The sequence below is a fragment of the Gigantopelta aegis genome, chromosome 3, assembly GCF_016097555.1.
Source record: "Gigantopelta aegis isolate Gae_Host chromosome 3, Gae_host_genome, whole genome shotgun sequence".
Taxonomy (NCBI): domain Eukaryota; kingdom Metazoa; phylum Mollusca; class Gastropoda; order Neomphalida; family Peltospiridae; genus Gigantopelta; species Gigantopelta aegis.
This window is the reverse complement of record NC_054701.1, coordinates 39,206,484-39,224,270: the sequence shown is the minus strand read 5'-3', so window position 1 is coordinate 39,224,270 and position 17,787 is coordinate 39,206,484. Positions and strand designations below refer to the sequence as shown.

The 17,787-nt window shown below is 41.6% G+C and overlaps 1 protein-coding gene across 1 annotated transcript in view; it reads right to left on the bottom strand.

Moving 5' to 3' along the window:
• Positions 1-749: 749 nt before the first annotated feature.
• The window catches only part of LOC121368023 (ATP-binding cassette sub-family C member 9-like), a 77,444-nt gene continuing 60,406 nt past the window's right edge, over positions 750-17,787 (bottom strand). The window contains exons 27-33 of the mRNA XM_041492536.1: positions 16,257-16,377; positions 15,680-15,810; positions 14,726-14,913; positions 4,223-4,326; positions 3,923-3,972; positions 2,608-2,757; positions 750-2,126 (exon numbers count right to left, since the gene is read on the bottom strand). Of these exons, the coding sequence (XP_041348470.1) occupies positions 1,986-2,126; positions 2,608-2,757; positions 3,923-3,972; positions 4,223-4,326; positions 14,726-14,913; positions 15,680-15,810; positions 16,257-16,377 (885 nt within the window). The 3' untranslated portion in view covers positions 750-1,985. The remainder of the gene's footprint in view (positions 2,127-2,607; positions 2,758-3,922; positions 3,973-4,222; positions 4,327-14,725; positions 14,914-15,679; positions 15,811-16,256; positions 16,378-17,787) is intronic.

The window sequence follows — 17,787 nt, the reverse complement described above, 5'->3', positions numbered from 1 at the left end:
TGTTGACCATATTTAATGAGGTCAGATGATGAAATGCAAAAATGCAAATCCATAAGCATACCATTGCTGGAGCAAATTCACAAATTCAGGCAAAAACAATAAGACATATTTAGACAAAATGAGTTGGCCTGATACCTTTACATCATGTATTTCCATCATTCTACCTACAATATTAGTTGTAATCCATGTACAAATGCCTAGTGATTCATTTGCAACCCAATATAACTGTTTAGCAGTAATGCTAATATGAATAAACATTATTCAAACTCAGGCATTTTTGTTCAATTCGGGCAAAAATCAGCTTTCTCCCTCGCTACCAAAATGGGAGCCTCTACGCATATGCGTAAATCCAGTTACATTGAAGTTTTATGGGGATTTTTATGATTCTTTTAAAAATTTATAAACTAGTGATGCCACAACAATGTCATAACAATTATCAATACGTGTCAACATAAAGATTGTATCAAATAAAACCATACTTATATGTGACCACATAATCTAAATAAAACCATACTTGTGTAACCATTCATTGTAAACTATGTGGATAATAAATAAATTTTACAAACAATTAACAAAACAAAAAGAAAGATACATACATACATACATACATACATACATACATACATACATGTGTATGTATAATGCAATATATGAGCAAAGAGCAAAGGCCTTTATGAACAAAAAACACTGTCTCATTCATAGTATATGAACTATTTCTGCATCCTTAATCTTTTCTCTAAAAAACACTGTTATCCATTAACGGTGGAGCAAGACACTTAAAAGCATTTTGTTGTATATCCATTTAAATGGTCATTCCTTATGGCCGATCATTCTCAAATTTCTGTAATACTGTGTATCTTGGTTGACAGCTTTATGTTTGAAGTAGACAATCGCACAGATGCTTTATAACAAACAAAATACTGAAACCATTTCTACAACAACCAGGTCTAGCACAGCCAGATTTGTAACTGGAAATATTAGTATGCAAGTGCACACTGTATCAGTATCAATGACATAGTCACACAATATTATATCTTTTTATCAACAACATGCTCAGTTTAAGACTGTCCTTTTTACCATACCATAATACAAATTTTGGAGCACAATACCAACATACAATGTAACTGTTCACGGCTAACTACAAGAACTTAAAGTTTCCACAGGAAATTTAAATTTTGTGCCAATCCAGTCAAAACTTATAGTGCACAAACACAAGATGACAGAGTCTTGTTTCACACTCAACCAATCAACAATTTGCCTCATGCTTACATTCACTGAAGGTTCAAGTAAGATTGTCTTGGGTACATACTCCAAGATTCCCTAGTGCATGTATCCAAGACAGGGCGAGTCTTGGGTACATACTCCAAGATTCCCTATTGCATGTATCCAAGACAGGGCGAGTCTTGGGTACATACTCCAAGATTCCCTATTGCATGTATCCAAGACAGGGCGAGTCTTGGGTACATTACTCCAAGATTCCCTATTGCATGTATCCAAGACAGGGCGAGTCTTGGGTACATTCTCCAAGATTCCCTAGTGCATGTATCCAAGACAGGGCGAGTCTTGGGTACATTCTCCAAGATTCCCTAGTGCATGTATCCAAGACAGGGCGAGTCTTGGGTACATTCTCCAAGATTCCCTAGTGCATGTATCCAAGACAGAGCGAGTCTTGGGTACATACTCCAAGATTCCATAGTGCATGTATCCAAGACAGGGCGAGTCTTTTTCTCACCAACAGTCAGAATAAGATTTTGAAGTGGAACACAACAAAAAGAATCTCTTGGTACAGTAACCACCATGTTATAGATCAGTATGACTAGAATGTTCAAGGGCATCATAAGGAACTTTTAAAACATGGTAATTTTTGATGAGAAACTAATAACATTTACAGTTAATATTTGATTTTTTTCAAAGCAAAGAAACTGCCAAAAAACAAATTTGTTTTGTTTGTATCGCCAAACCCCTTTCAAAATGCATCTGAAGAACTATTTGCTTGCTTCCTTGATAAGTGTGGAAAAATAGCTTTTCGGTGTATCTAACAGTGTTTGTGGTGAGTCAAACTCGACAATGTTGCCGTAATCGAGAACCAGGATACGATCATAATTGAGTATAGTTGTGACACGATGCTGCAAAAGAAACATGGAGTTAAAAAATTAAATATATTTTTCTATCATAATACAGCTACATGTAATATGTGACATTTAGACAAAAATTACATATAATTACACAAATTAATTGAAATAGCCAGTTTTATCCATTCAATTATGTTTAGTGTATGTGTAAGAAGTATTAAGTATAAGTAGCCACCAGTTGAAATGAAACATAGCTGTCAAATATTTGACAATTCTGACACATAGTCTTAGTGGAAACCCACTACATATTCTCATGAGAAGCAAGGGATCATTCATATACACTTTTCCTCGGAAAAGACAGCACATACCACAGTCTCTGATATACCAGTCACAGGATGGAAACAATGCCAGAGAATGGGTGAATCGAGAGGGTTCGATCCTATGATCAAACTACCACAAAGATGCGATCGACTGACTTAGCTAGATCTTGCCCCAACACAATTACTAGATATGTATGCTTTAATGAAATACTTACAGCAATTGTCAAAATAGTTTTGTTTTTAAATGCTGAATCCATGACAACCTCCTGAAGTTTTTTGTCTGTTGACATGTCGATGGACGCTGTAGCCTCATCTAGAATGATTATCTTGGAATCTCTCAGAAATGCTCTGGCAAGGCACAGCAACTACCAGGAACAACACACATAAATATTAATGCATACAAGTAAAGCAATATTTGTATAATGACATCTGAGCACATTATAATTTACAACTATATATCTAAACTATGGTTATTCTGAGAGAGAGAGAGAGAGAGAGAGAGAGAGAGAGAGAGAGAGAGAGAGAGAGAGAGAGAGAGAGAGAGAGAGAGAGAGAGAGAGAGAGAGAGAGAGAGAGATATTAAAAAGTTACATCCATTTTTAATTAATTTGAGAATTACAAACAGATTAGATCATGAAAGCAGCCATTCAACAATTATGTAATGCTCTAGGAGTGAGGGGTAACATGGGATGTTTCTACAAGTTATTAAAGAGGAGGAGGAAGGGTTGTTTACAAAGAGATACATGTATGTAAATTTAGCAGAAGAATGTCTCATTTCTATTCTTAAAGTAATGTGCAGCCACTCCTTGCTATTTTATTCGTTAAAGGTGATAATCAAATTACATGACAATGACACACAAAGTGGAGGAAGGTTGATAAGCATTACATAATTTTAGTGGGGAGGGTACTCTTAGGATTACAAAATGTTGCATGGGGAGAGGAGCGGGCTTTTAAAAATGATAAAACTTGCTTAAAATAATTTTGTCAAATGGCCCCAAAGATTCAGCAGTGTTATGATTGTCAAGTCTGTGGGTTAAGATATGGCTAATTGAAGGTTGCCATGAAAAGCATTGAGTATAAAAATAAAGGTTAAAAATCAAGACTGACATTTTTGGCTCCCTAATGCAACATGTTTGAGAATCAATTTAGGGTTCTTACACTTGAAATAACATAAATTCCAGGACATTTCCAGGACATTTAAAAAAAATTCCAGGACATAAAATGTTCAATCAATGAAATGTTTTTATAACAAATTGTTGTCTGAATTGAGACAAAAAAAAAAAAGAAAAGATATTTCTAGGACAGAATAAAATTTAATGCTTTTTCCAGGACATTTCAGGCCTGGATTTTAAAATCACAAAATTCAAGGACATTCCAGGATTTCCAGGAAGTGTAAGAACCATGTCAGATTTTGTGTTGACACCTTTCAAACTGGAACCTCCATGAAAGAAAAATTGAAGTCCCAGGGACTCTCAAATTAGCAAAAATAGGTAAACAACTGGGTAATGTTTAAATACTGATGAACCGTACCTGTTTCTGACCAACACTAAAGTTATCTCCCCCTTCGGATACAGTGAAATCTAAAGATTGAAAAAAAGATAAACAACCATTTTAAAATTTATGTATTCATTTTTTAAATTTATGGAATCATTGATAACTAAGATCATTAAAATGTTAGATGTTTACTAAATATCATTTCCAATTAAAATTTGAGAAGGAAAGATTGCTGGAAAAAATTACCATAAATGTTTTAATTTCAAGCCCTTATTTTGTTACTTGCCAGTGCTATTTTAAAATACTGACATATTAATTAGATCACATCACACTCACCCAGCTGGCCTTCTAAATTCTCTATGACTTCTTTCATCTGGACAACACCGAGGGCCGCCCATAGCTGGTCATCATCCACCTGGTACGTTGGATCCATGTTATGTCTGTGGAATGAAGGAATGAATGTTTAACGACACCCCATCACAAACATATGAAGAGTTCGTACGCAAAACGCGATATAAACCATTTTCTTTCTTGTGTTTAGTTAAAGCCATTATTGTATGTCAGTAAGGGCTAATCATAGGCTCGCTGATTTGCCGCAAACCACGATTGATCCTGATGAAACTGAATTGGGTAAATTCTGGTTTTTATCAAAACGCAATATACGCCAATTAAAAAAAATCACTTTTTCTGAAAATGAAAAAAATTTATATATCGCGTTTTGCGCCTAAACTCTTCATATACATGCACGCTAATGGGTGTCAAAAAAGGTAATGTCTGTGGAATAAAAACTGTTGTAAAAACAAATGCTTTCATGATAAATGGCTTTTTAACAAAAATAGTAGTAATCAGGAGCCAGAGGTAGAAGGTGGGCGTCAGTATATACAATAGTAAATTAAAATTAAAGAACATATTTTTTTAAAAGACAGATAAAAATAAATAAAAATTAAATAAAAGCAAATTGTCAGTTACCAAGATATTTAATAAAAGTTCCATAGCAGATATGCATTACAGACTTACACGAGTAACCGAAGTAACACAGTTAACACCAGTACTGACAGAACACAGTGCAAAGGCACACTGAGATGAAAATCAAAAAGCTATCCAAGGAATATTTGTTTACTGACACCTCAGCATATTTTCAACTATGGCTGTTTGGTGTCTAATATACAGTTATTTCAATATTTGGTATACAGACAAAAAGACAAGAAACCCACTGCTGCCATATACACTATTCCTACCAATAATGGTCAGGTCAGGTCAAAGGGCTTAACATGCACATTCAGAGCAAGCTGTTGTAGCACACTCCTGTCATGGGCGCAGGTGTCGACTTATGCTGCCTCATCCGTCTAGAACAGGAAAGGGTTTGGAGGGGTGGATGGAAGGAGGGACCACTGAACTAGCAAGTGCAAGAGAGCACCAGCAGCCTGACTAGGCTCAGTAATGGGCAGGAGCATTTGGAGGGGTGGGTGGGAGGGAGGACCACTGCACTGGCAAGTTCAAGAGAGCACCAGCAGCCTGACCAGGCTCAGTAATGGGCGGAGGCATTTGGAGGGGTGGGTGGGAGGGAGGACCACTGCACTAGCAAGTTCAAGAGAGCACCAGCAGCCTGACCAGGCTCAGTAATGGGTGGAGGCATTTGGAGGGGTGGGTGGGAGGGAGGACCACTGCACTAGCAAGTTCAAGAGAGCACCAGCAGCCTGACCAGGCTCAGTAATGGGCGGAGGCATTTGGAGGGGTGGGTGGGAGGGAGGACCGCCTGCACTAGCAAGTTCAAGAGATCACCAGCAGCCTGACCAGGCTCAGTAACGGGCAGGGGCATTTGCGGTGCCTTTGAATTTTGAATGTCCCGTAGGATTAAATCCAAAATAGTGTGGTGACTCGCGACCAGTCGACGACCGGATGTCAAAGTTGGAACTGGTCCGCCGCCTGATACCCCTGGAGACAAATAATCTACTGGTGCCTTACCATGTAGGGATTGGCGGGGAAAAACGGACCCCCCCATTGGACGAGGAGCGTCACATGGCACAAAACGAGAGCAGACGATTCGAAAAAGGCCAAGCCCGCTCTCTTGTGACTGGAATCTAGGGAGAAGGACAGACGCATCACAGAATACCGTTAATCTGCCAAACCGTAAGTAACCGTTAATTATAAAATAAATACTCGGGAAAATCACTACAATGGCGCTGCGAGCATTTGAACGCATCTGCTAATCTATTAATTACAATTTTTTTTTAATTAATTGTCTTTTGTCTTTGGGTTTAATTATTTTCAGGAAAAAGAATTAATTTTCTCGAAGTAATAGGAAGTTTTTCACAGTGTTTTTAAATATATTTTTATAGGATATTGCATTCTTGACCTTTTTCTGACTAAATGACGTAATAATTTTGTTTGTGTGGGGGAGGATTTCAAATTTACGGTTCGGCTCCAGTGCAGAGAAATAAAGTTTTTTTTGAAAGTCCGACATACTTTGCGTTTATTTATTGTGTTTTTCTGGGAACAGTTCCCGGTATGTCATTTCGTGACAATGATGGGGCTATGGGGGAAAGTCAATCCCCGGATTTGCAGGTTAGCCTGCATGAAGTAGGCCACATTTCTATTCTGACACCTCCTAGTTCCGGGTACGTAGACAGGAATTCTAGGTATCACCGTTCAGTAAGTACGGGGTCCGGTACCGTAGAAGGGGGGACACCGTTGACGGGTGGTCTTGGTATTCATCCGGGGGAGGGGACAAATGCCCATAGGGGCAGTTTGGTTTTCATTCCAGAGGGGGGTAATCCACCCAGGGGTGACGTTGCTTCCTATCCAGAGGGTAGTTACCCGAACAGGGTTGGTACCATTTCACGCCCAGAGGGGGATAACCCAAACGGGGGCGATTTCGGTCCGTCATCGGAGGGTGGTTACCCACACAGGAGTGGTCCACTGTCATACCCAGAGGGGGGTACTCGGCACAGGAGTAGTCCCATTTCTTATGAGGAAGGATTTAACCCCCAAAGGGGTGGTTCTACCGTTCATCCACAGGGGAGGTCGATGTATCAGGGTCATGTCTCATATCGCCAAGGAGGGGGTGATGTAGAAAGGGATGGATTTAATTTTCATCCGGAGGGGAGGTTCCCAGTAAGGGGGGGTGCGCCGGAGGAAAGGTTATTTCATTTCAACAAGAAAGTGGAATATGATGGCAAAAGTAGTTGGAAGGCTTTTGAAACCAAATTTCAATACATGGCTGAGTGCGAACTGGCCCCCACAGCGGTGTAAAGAGGAACTTTGTTTTTCATTACAGGGTAAGGCCAGTGAATATTATGCCCTTATATTGGCTCCTCAAAACCTCCGGTATACAGAGATTATGCACAAGCTGATGAAACGATTTGGGTCGTATGATATGTCGAGTTCGGCTCAGATGGAGTTTTTCACGGCTAAACAAAAACCAGGGGAGGATATCAGAGATTGGGCGGACCGGGTGGTAGTTCTAGCAAATAGAGCGTTTCAGGGTCTGCCCGACGACTTTATGTCTTCTCAGGTAACGACCAGATTTTGTCAGGGTTGTGAAGATGTAGCAGCGGCACATCATTTGTGCAATGCAAATCCCCGGACTCTTGACGATGCTATGGATACGTTGTTACGGTGGCAGTGCACCAATGCAGCTCTGAATGCTCGATCTACTGGTAGAATACCGGGTAGTACACCGTTAGAGGCTCGTGTGTCCCGTGTAGACGGATGGGGACACAGTGATAGGAGTACAATCAATAGGGAGCTTAATCCGATGGGAGACAGTTTAAGTGATAGATTGGATTTTTTGTCTAGTCGGGTGGATGAACTGTCAATCGGTGGACAGCGGGTAGCTCAAATGAGTGTTAGTAGAAACACTGGTAGCCTTGGGCGGGAAATGCCTAACGCCCCCCACTCTGCTATAGAGAGACTAGAAAAAATGGTGGAACACCTGATGAGGGACGTAGCAGAGTTAAAGGGGCGGAGAGCGAGTAGCCCAGGGGGGGACAGGTCGCATTTTGGTAACAACAGGGGGCAGTTCCAACCTAGGGATAGGTCACCTTCAGTGGGTAGAAGGGAGGGGTCTCCTTCACCACAGGGAAGGGAAAGGGTGTCTCCTAGATGTTATCTTTGCAATGAGGTGGGACACTTTCGAAGGGAGTGTCCACAGTGGAAAGGAACGAAGTCGTTAAACGGGAAAGGGCTGGGTCAGTAGGCCTTAACCCAGTCCAAGAGAGTAGTGGTAGACGGCCTCTAGCAGGTATGGTACCGTTGGGTACCGGGTGCAGGGCTGTCGGCACCAAGGGGGTGGCTGGCAGTTCTGTTGGGAAGAAATCTGTAAGTTGGGGGGGGTGTAGAGATATGTACACGTCAGAATTCGGCGTCCATCCAGAAGCCAACTTTACAGAGTGATCATTGTATCATTATCATGCCCGAAGACCAGACCCCTGGGGGAGGGGATATGTGTCAAAACATGAAAATCGATGTAGCCTTGGGAGAAAGTAGCCAGGATAAAGTTACATGGTGTGACCAGGAGACGAGTATGACCTCGGAGGAGGTGGTTGCAAAGACTGTCGACGTCGCAGGGGGAGCACCTGGAAAGGGGGTGGCTGTAGAAAATGCGGGCATGACAGTGGGGGCAACGGGTGAGGTGGCTGAACAGGAAGGGCTAGCATCGAACGAGTCACATGTAGATCGGACTGTCGAAAATGGGGTGACCTTGGAGAGTAGCCGAGATAGGGTTACGATAGGAGGTAACCAGGGGAAGGATGTAGTCGTAGAGACTGTGGACGTAGTGGCGGTAGCACCTGAAAAGGGGGTGGCTGCAGGAACCACGGATGTGGCAGTTGAGGCGACGGGAATGGTGGCTCAAAAAGAGGGGTCAGTTTCGACAGTGGTGGTCGAGGGGGTGACAGCACATTCTGGGGGTGTAGATGATGATGTTAGGGACAGCCCAGGGGTGGGTGATGTTCCGGATAAGAAAATGGTAGTAGAAGAAAGGAAGGTAATCGTACCTCCAGAGAGTTGTCCAATGGAAGGGCAGATAACAGTGGAGGCGGTAGGGACAGAGAAAGGGGAGGCAACACCAGTCATCAGACTTAAACCTGTAAGCGCTGGGCCTATGTTCTCTGTACCTGTTATTGTAGATGGGTGTTCTGTAAATGCCACAGTAGATACTGGGGCTGAGGTGAATATCATTGCTGACCGAATCTATGATAGCATGGTGACTAAGCCTAACGTTATTCAGGCTGTATCTTTGAATACCACAGGCCGAGAAATGAAAATGGAAGGGATTGTTGTAGGTCCTGTGACCTTGACACTGGGAGATACCAATTTTCAGTCCAAAATGTATGTAGCCCCAATCGAGGATGATATGTTGTTGGGTTTAGATTTTTTGAGGGCTTGTAATGCAAAGTTGGATTTACAGGCAGGCACTTTGACGGTTGGGGGTAAATCCATTTCTATGATTTTTGGATTGATTGGTCAGTCGCCAGTGGTGGCGAAGGTTAAGGTGCTAGAAAAGGTGGTGGTACCGCCAAATTCAGCGAAACATTTTCCCTGTAGTGTGAGCCGAAGTATGCCCACATTTGTGGTTGAGCCGAGCACGGAGTGTGTATCGACATTAGCAATGATGCCATATACGTTCCAGGCAGCAGGCAACAAGGCTAGTGTGTGTCTGGTGAATTTGGGTGATAGACCAGTAACACTCCAGGCACAGCAGGTTGTGGGGCATGCTATGGAAGCAGCACCGGTGGTAAATCACAAATTGCCGCCTTCTGCTACAGTAAAAAGGTTGAAAGAATCTCAGGGTGAAAAACAGGTGGCACCTGAATTTTTGAAAAACATGTACAACTCCTGTAAAGAGTTGAACTCTGAGCAAGCTGAAAACCTGGCCGCTTTACTGGTTGAGTACCAGGATGTGTTTGCCCAGAGTGATTTTGACTTTGGCTCATTTACCACGATAGAGCACGAGATAGATACAGGTAATGCCCGGCCTGTCAAGGCAAGAATGAGGCGAACACCCCAATGTTTTGTCAATGAGGAAGAAGCTCATTTACAGAAAATGCTAGATGCAGAAATAATTCAGCCATCTGCGTCGGAGTGGGCTTCTGCTCCCGTATTGATTCGTAAATGGGATGGAGGGGTACGGTGGTGTATTGACTATAGAAAGTTGAACGAGGTCACTGTCAAAGACGTGTACCCGTTACCACTGATAGATGAGTGTTTAGACACCCTGTCTGGAAATATCTGGTTTTCTAAACTGGATGCTAATTCAGCATATTACCAGATTGGTGTTAAAGCAGAGGGACCGGAAAAAAACAGCTTTTGTCACAAAGTATGGCCTTTTTGAGTTCGTACGCATGGGTTTTGGGTTGTGCAACACTCCGGCAACGTTTGCTCGAGCCATGAACTTGGTTTTGAGAGGGTTAACGTGGAATGTGGCGTTAGCATTCTTGGATGATATTTTGGTCATGGGTAAGGACCAGGGTGATCATTTGACTAATTTGCAGTCAGTCTTTAACAGATTTCACGAATATGGTCTGAAGTTCAAACCCAAGAAATGTGAACTGTTTCAAACAAAGGTGGAATTTCTGGGTAGAATGATAGGTCCCAACGGGGTAGAGATGGGCACTGGATATGCCGACAGTGTTCGGGAGTGGCCTATTCCCTGGTGCACAAGGGAGGTAGAAAGTTTTTTGGGCTTTGCCAACTACCATCGCAATTTCATAGCTAACTTTGCGGAAATTGCAGTCCCTTTGTACAAGATCACGGGTAAAAAAGCATTTATGTGGGGACCTGCTCAGGAGGCAGCTTGGGTTAAGCTAAAAGAGGCACTGGTATCCACTCCGGTGCTAACATTGCCCAACAAAGATGACCCATTCATACTTGATACGGATGCATCGGACAAGGCAATAGGGGCAGAGTTGTCTCAGCTGCAGAACGGCACCGAAAGAACGGTTGCTTATGCCAGCTGTAGCCTCACCTCAGAACAGAAAAAGTACTGTACTACCCAGAAAGAATTGTTGGCGGTTGTAAAGTTTACCCGTCAGTTCCGCCACTATCTGCTGGGTAGGAGGTTCTTAGTGCGAACTGAGCACAACAGTTTAACCTGGTTGTTAAACTTTAAGCAACCGCAAGGTCAATTAGCCAGATGGTTAGAGGAACTGGGTCAATATAACATGCAGATTCAACACCGACCCGGTAAGCAGCACATGGACACTGATGCCTTATCACGACTGCCTTTATCACAACCATGCCCAGAATTTAAGGCAGGTGTCAGACTACAAGACTTGCCTTGTGGGGGCTGCAAGTATTGTGTACGAGCCAATGATAATTGGGGCTCGTTTTTTGAAAACGTAGATGATGCAGTACCTTTAGCCACCTGGGTGGATCAACCGACATTGGTATGGCAGGTGGTTTCCGCTGTGACTGAGAGTGCATCAGTGGTGCAGAATACTGAGTTCCAGCAGTTGCTCACTGGGGGTATTGAGTTCGACCCCCAGCCCCAGAGTACAGGGCCATTGTGTACACATATAGATGTAGGTGTGGTCCCTAACAAAGTGCTGTCAGTAACTATTACTGAGGACAGTTCGGGGTACTCGGCTGACCAGATGAAGGAAAAGCAGCATGAGGATCGGGATTTGAGACAGGTTATCCAGTGGTTGGAAACGCAGATAGTACCCAGTGAGGCAGAATTGTTTCTGGGCGACCGTAAATCCAAGTGCTATTGGATTAACCGGGACACGTTTCATTTAGATGAACGTGGGGTCCTGTACAAACGGATTGAGGATGATTCGGGGAGAAGAGAACTGCTAGTTGTACTCCATTCCTTGCGACGGGCGTGGCTCAGGGTAAATCACGACATTCCAGCATCAGGACACCAGGGCGTGGAACGTACCAAATGCAGAATGCGTGCCAGGTATTATTGGTACGGTATTTCTAGGGCTGTAAAAAAACTTTGTGTTTACCTGTGTACAGTGTAACCGTTGTAAGAAGGGTAATAGGAAGGCGAGGTGCCCCATGAAACAGTTTCATGTGGGGGTCCCTATGGAGAGGGTACATCTCGATTTCCTGGGACCATTACCCAAGACTGAAAATGGTAATGAGTATGTACTCATGATGGTAGACCAGTTTACAAAGTGGGTAGAGTGCATACCATTGCCATCCCAGACAGCTGAGGTGACAGCAAGGGCAGCTATCAATGAGTTTTTCTTGAGATTTGGCTACCCTTTTGAGATATTCACTGATCAGGGGAGAAATTTTGAATCGGAGCTATTTCAAGAAGTGTGTAAATTGCTCCATATTCATACAGCCCGAACCACACCTTATCGTCCATCTGCTAACGGACAGGTCGAACGGTACAACCGTACACTCATGGATGCTGTTCGATGCTATATTGACAAATCTCAAACCCGGTGGGATGATAACCTGGCTCAATTGGCAGGGGCTTTACGCTCTGCGGTAAACCGCCACACAGGTTACACTCCTAATCACCTTATGCTGGGTAGAGAGGTCAATCAACCTGCAGATCTCATGTTCAGGCCCCCTGTAGGGAAGCAGCCTGCACATGTTGATGAGTATGTGGCCCAGCTTGAAGAATCCATCAGGAGTGCACATGAACTGGCTAGGGATAAGTTGGGTGAGTCCCAGAAAAGAATGAAAAGGGACTATGACCTGAGAACAGCAGAACACAAGTATTCCAATGGGGACTATGTGTATGTGTTGGACACGGCTGTTCTTAAAGGGGAAAACAAAAAACTTAGCCCACCATGGAAAGGTCCTGGACTGATAAGGGAATGCATTTCCCCTTATTTGTACAAAGTACAACTCCGTAAAGGAGTGTCCGTGATCAACCATGACCGATTAAAATTGTGTAATGATCGAAGGGTACCACCATGGTTAGATCGGGCAAAAGGGGAGTTACTGGGCCAAAAGAAGGAAACAACAGAACAGGGTAAACAAACTAGGGGAAAAACAAAGAGCCAACAAACTTATTGTTTTTGTATGGGGCCTTACACAGGTGAATTCATGATACAGTGCGACCGGTGTAAAGAATGGTATCATGGTGTGTGTGTGGAGGTAACCCCGGAGGAGGGTAGATTGATGGACTTGTACATTTGTCCTGTGTGTGGAGCAGACTCACCGCAGTGAGTACCGTCAGAGGGGTGGTGTGTACGGTGTGTTCCATGTTGTGCTTCTTAGGACTAGTTGCACTTTCACTTATAGTCGCCCCTCTTCTGTAGTTCCTTTCTCCTTGGTTGTTGTCTCTATGCACTGCTTAACCACGCTTTACTGTGCTTGATTGTTGTGGTTGGTGTTCAGCATCCACTTGGGGAACAGTTAATTGGGTATGGGAGACCTGTGGGTAAGCAATAATAGAAGATGTCCCAGGAAGGGGGTTGGATTTTGGGTAACTGGGAACAGACCTTATTTTTAAGGGGTCTCTTCTCAGGTAAGTATGTAATACTGAGAAGATAAAACAGGACATAAAATTATATTTTTCCTGGATGATGCGGACCTTTTCCATCTTTTGTGAGGGGGAGGGAAGGTATCTGCCATGAAAAATCCTGTTTTATTTTGTTTTCCTTAGGGAGAGGGTCCCAAATTATTTTGTGGGGGAATAATAGTTAATTCTCAATTAACTATTGCCAATTTGAGGGATAATTATTTGAATTATGACTCTTTTTTAGTAAGGATGTAATTAGGAGGCCAACATCATATAGGGCAAAATATGATGGACCAGTTTTTTGTTAGGTTTGTGTAATATAATGTAATATAGTTGCCTTGACTGACATTTGCACAAAAGGCTGAGTTGGAATTTATTTAACTTTTAAGTGTTTAAGTGTTTAACTTTTAAGTGTTAAACTTTAAGTGTTATTCAAGGAGTAGTTCTTGGTGTTTCATTATTAATATTCCTGGATGTGACTTTAACTGTGCTTAATGCATAACTTTGATATTCCTGGATGTGACTTTAACTGTGCTTAATGCATAATCTGAATATTCATGGATTTGACTTTAACTATGCTCAATGGATAATATTCGTGGATATAACTTTAATGGCTTTTCTGGATGCCACCGCCAGATAAGGCAGTATCTTTTTTTTTTTCAAACATGATATGACTGTTTCTTTTGGGGGGTAGTCTTAACCTATAACAATAGGAAACCCTGGTTGCTTCCAAAGAACCTGTTTATTCATGGATGGTCATCGAATCCTGGCCCGGATGAATCCGAGCCAGTAACCTGCTGGTGAAGTGTTTGATGTTCCCTGGAAATTCGGGAGGTGATCTTCTCTTCTATAAAACGGGGGAGAGTGTGGTGACTCGCGACCAGTCGACGACTGGATGTCAAAGTTGGAACTGGTCCGCCGCCTGACACCCCTGGAGACAAATAATCTACTGGTGCCTTACCATGTAGGGATTGGCGGGAAAAACGGACCCCCCCATTGGACGAGGAGCGTCACATGGCACAAAACGAGAGCAGACGATTCGAAAAAGGCCAAGCCCGCTCTCTTGCGACTGGAACCTAGGGAGAAGGACAGACGCATCACAGAATACCGTTAATCTGCCAAACCGTAAGTAACCGTTAATTATAAAATAAATACTCGGGAAAATCACTACAATATTAAAAGATTGCCCAGTTTTCATGAGGTAATTTGGCACATAATTTGGAACAGTTCATCAAAAAAGAATGGAGCTATTTGTACCAATAACGCAGAAAGGGATCTTTTATATAGACTTTCCCATAGGCAGGAGCTACCTGCCATCTCTGTCCAAGAAGCTGAGAGCAGAAACCGCAATGAAGGAAGGAAATGTTTTATTTAACGACGCACTAAACCCCAATGAAGACAATATTTACCTGACACTTCCAGAGAAGAGGAACGGGTCCTGTGGAATGATGGCCAGTCGTGACCGCAAGGTGGACAGGTCGACGCGGTGGATATTCTTATCATCGATGTATATCTCACCACACGTCAGTTCCAGCATACGAAACAGAGACAGTGCCAACGATGACTTTCCACTGCCAGTTCTTCCACAAAGACCAATCTATAAATATAATGAAAACAGTTTTAATAAGCATAAAATAGTGTTCATAAAATATAATCTACAATATTACATTTTTCTTGCTGTTAGGTGTCAGAATCAAAACTAAAGAAATTAATCATTGGTGGTAATTTAATAAACTGTGACTTACGAAACAAAATAAATGTGTGTATTGTTAATCACGGTCAATTATATAGTAATTAAAGTTTATATATAGAGGATTGGTCACGAGTGTTTTTAATATGGAAAGTATCAACATAGTCTACATTAATCAGTATTTGTCTCGAGACAAATACCGATTAACTAGACGAGGTTGATATTTTACATATTAAAAAACACAGGTAACGAATTACCGGTATATTTCTCCTAAAATACTTCTAAAATAACATTCTACTCTTCAAAATGTTACACTCAGGTATACAAGTTTTGTTGGCTGTAGACAAATGACCCATTGACAGCAAAACATTATTAACCAAGTTAATAATGGTAAATATCAAATGGGTTTATGATATGGATATTATGGGTATGTTATAGGATAAAAGGTACCATGCTGAATATTTGATATAGGTATTAAGTAAATTATGACCATTTGATATGCACTTGACAGTAACCCATTTTTTGTTACAATATTTGGTGACCAAATTTACGTCCCATCGATTAAAAATGTTTTATTTTTCACTCATTAAAGCTGGTTTTGGTTTAAAAATTATTTTACTTGGGACATAAATGTGATAGCAACTGGTAGCTATTTTAAAACTCTGTGTATTACCTTCTCTCCTCCGTTAATACTGAATGTTGCGTGGTTGAGCACGGGTTCCAGGTCGGCGTCATATGCCAGGCACACATTGTGGAACTCTATGCTGCCATGGTCCGGCCAGTCATCAGTCACAGTTATCTTGCCTGAAATAAAATAAAATAAAAACAAAAAGAAATAGAAATGTCGTCTTTGTTCGTGTAACTGGACATCAGACTGATAAAAATAAAACAGTTTTGTCTAAAAACACCACTGAGCACGTTGATTTATTAATCACCGGCTACTGGATCAGTCAAACATTTGGTAGTTCTAACACATAGCCTTAGACATAAAACCCGCTACATTTTTCAATTAGTAGCAAGGGATCTTTTATATATACTATCTCACAGACAGGATAGCACATACCAGTTGTGGTGCACTGGCTTGAACGAGCTCAACTAATGAACTAAATGTCGATGTAACCATAAGTTAAACCCCAAACAGTTGTAGTTTCAAATGTGCTGAGTCATCGTTAAACGAATATTCCTTTCCTTTAATTTACAACAAGACTTATTTAAAAAAAGAGAGAAATGCTGTTACTGTAATAACTCACCGTCTTCGTGTGTGTTCTCCTCCTGTGGTAGTTCAATGTATTCCTCCATACGCTCAACAGCATTCATGTTCAGCTCTATATCGGCCGACGTTCTCACAATCCAGTTCAGCTGGTTGGATATCTACAACAGTAAAGTGTTTGTCAAGTCTTTTAAAGGGACAGACCCTGGTTTTTAAACACTAAGGCATATTTTTCACCTAGACCCTAGTTTCAGCATGTAAAATGGACACTAAGTTCGGTTAGTTTACAAACCTGTAACAAATTTGGATACAACAGAGAGAAACAGAGTCTGTGATGTTGAAATACCCTCAAAAATAGACTAACATGCGACTCCATAACCATTACTTCTCAGACGCATGTGCGTTTTTAAAAATATGAAAAATGCATTTTGTGGTATTTTTAACACCAGAAAGACCAAAAACACTTCGTATGTACGGAAATTGATCATCTAAACAATAAAATCTAAGTAATATATGATTTTAGTTATCAAAAACAGCTCTAATAGTAAAACATATACCTTAGTGTTTAAAAACTAGGGTATGTCCCTTTAAATCAACAACAATAACATTTATTACATACCCATTTAATCTTACTTTAGTAACAAAGACAATTCTGACAGTGCAATAAAAATATATTTTATTGAACATATGTGTGATACAAAAACTCACATGCGTAGTATGTGTTCACCCTAATGACGTCATGTTTCTAGCCTGAATGAAGTCATGTCTCTAGCCTGAATGACGTCGTGTCTCTAGCCTGAATGACGTCGTGTCTCTAGCCTGAATGAAGTCGTGTCTCTAGCCTGAATGACGTCGTGTCTCTAGCCTGAATGACGTCACGTCTCTAGCCTGAATGACGTCACGTCTCTAGCCTGAATGAAGTCACGTCTCTAGCCTGAATGACGTCACGTCTCTAGCCTGAATGACGTCACGTCTCTAGCCTGAATGACGTCACGTCTCTAGCCTGAATGACGTCACGTCTCTAGCCTGAATGACGTCATGTTTCTAGCCTGAATGAAGTCATGTCTCTAGCCTGAATGACGTCATGTCTCTAGCCTGAATGACGTCATGTCTGACGTCATGTCTCTAGCCTGAATGATGTCATGTTCCTAGCCATGACGCTTATAAATTTCAACCAACTTTCCAGATGATGTGTTATTTAATTAAACTTTTATTAATCATAATATAGAAAGGTAATATGTAATAAATACAGAACCACATACCAGTTGTTTTGCCATGTTATTTACTGCACTTGTTTACAGTGCGCAAGATTCTTGCACACTATAAACAACTGGTACATATATGTGGTTCTGTATATTTATTCTACAGTCACTCTAAATGATGTTATGAATACAATGGAATCTCTATAATAACGACATGTAGATTAGTTAGACTAGAGGTAGATCGTTCACCAGAAAGTTAGTTTATGTTGTTTAACAACATGGGGAAGTGCATATAAAAGATCCCTTGCAGCATGTAGGTAACCCGAAGTGGGCCTCAGTATCTAGACTGTGATAGGTCTCAGATTACAG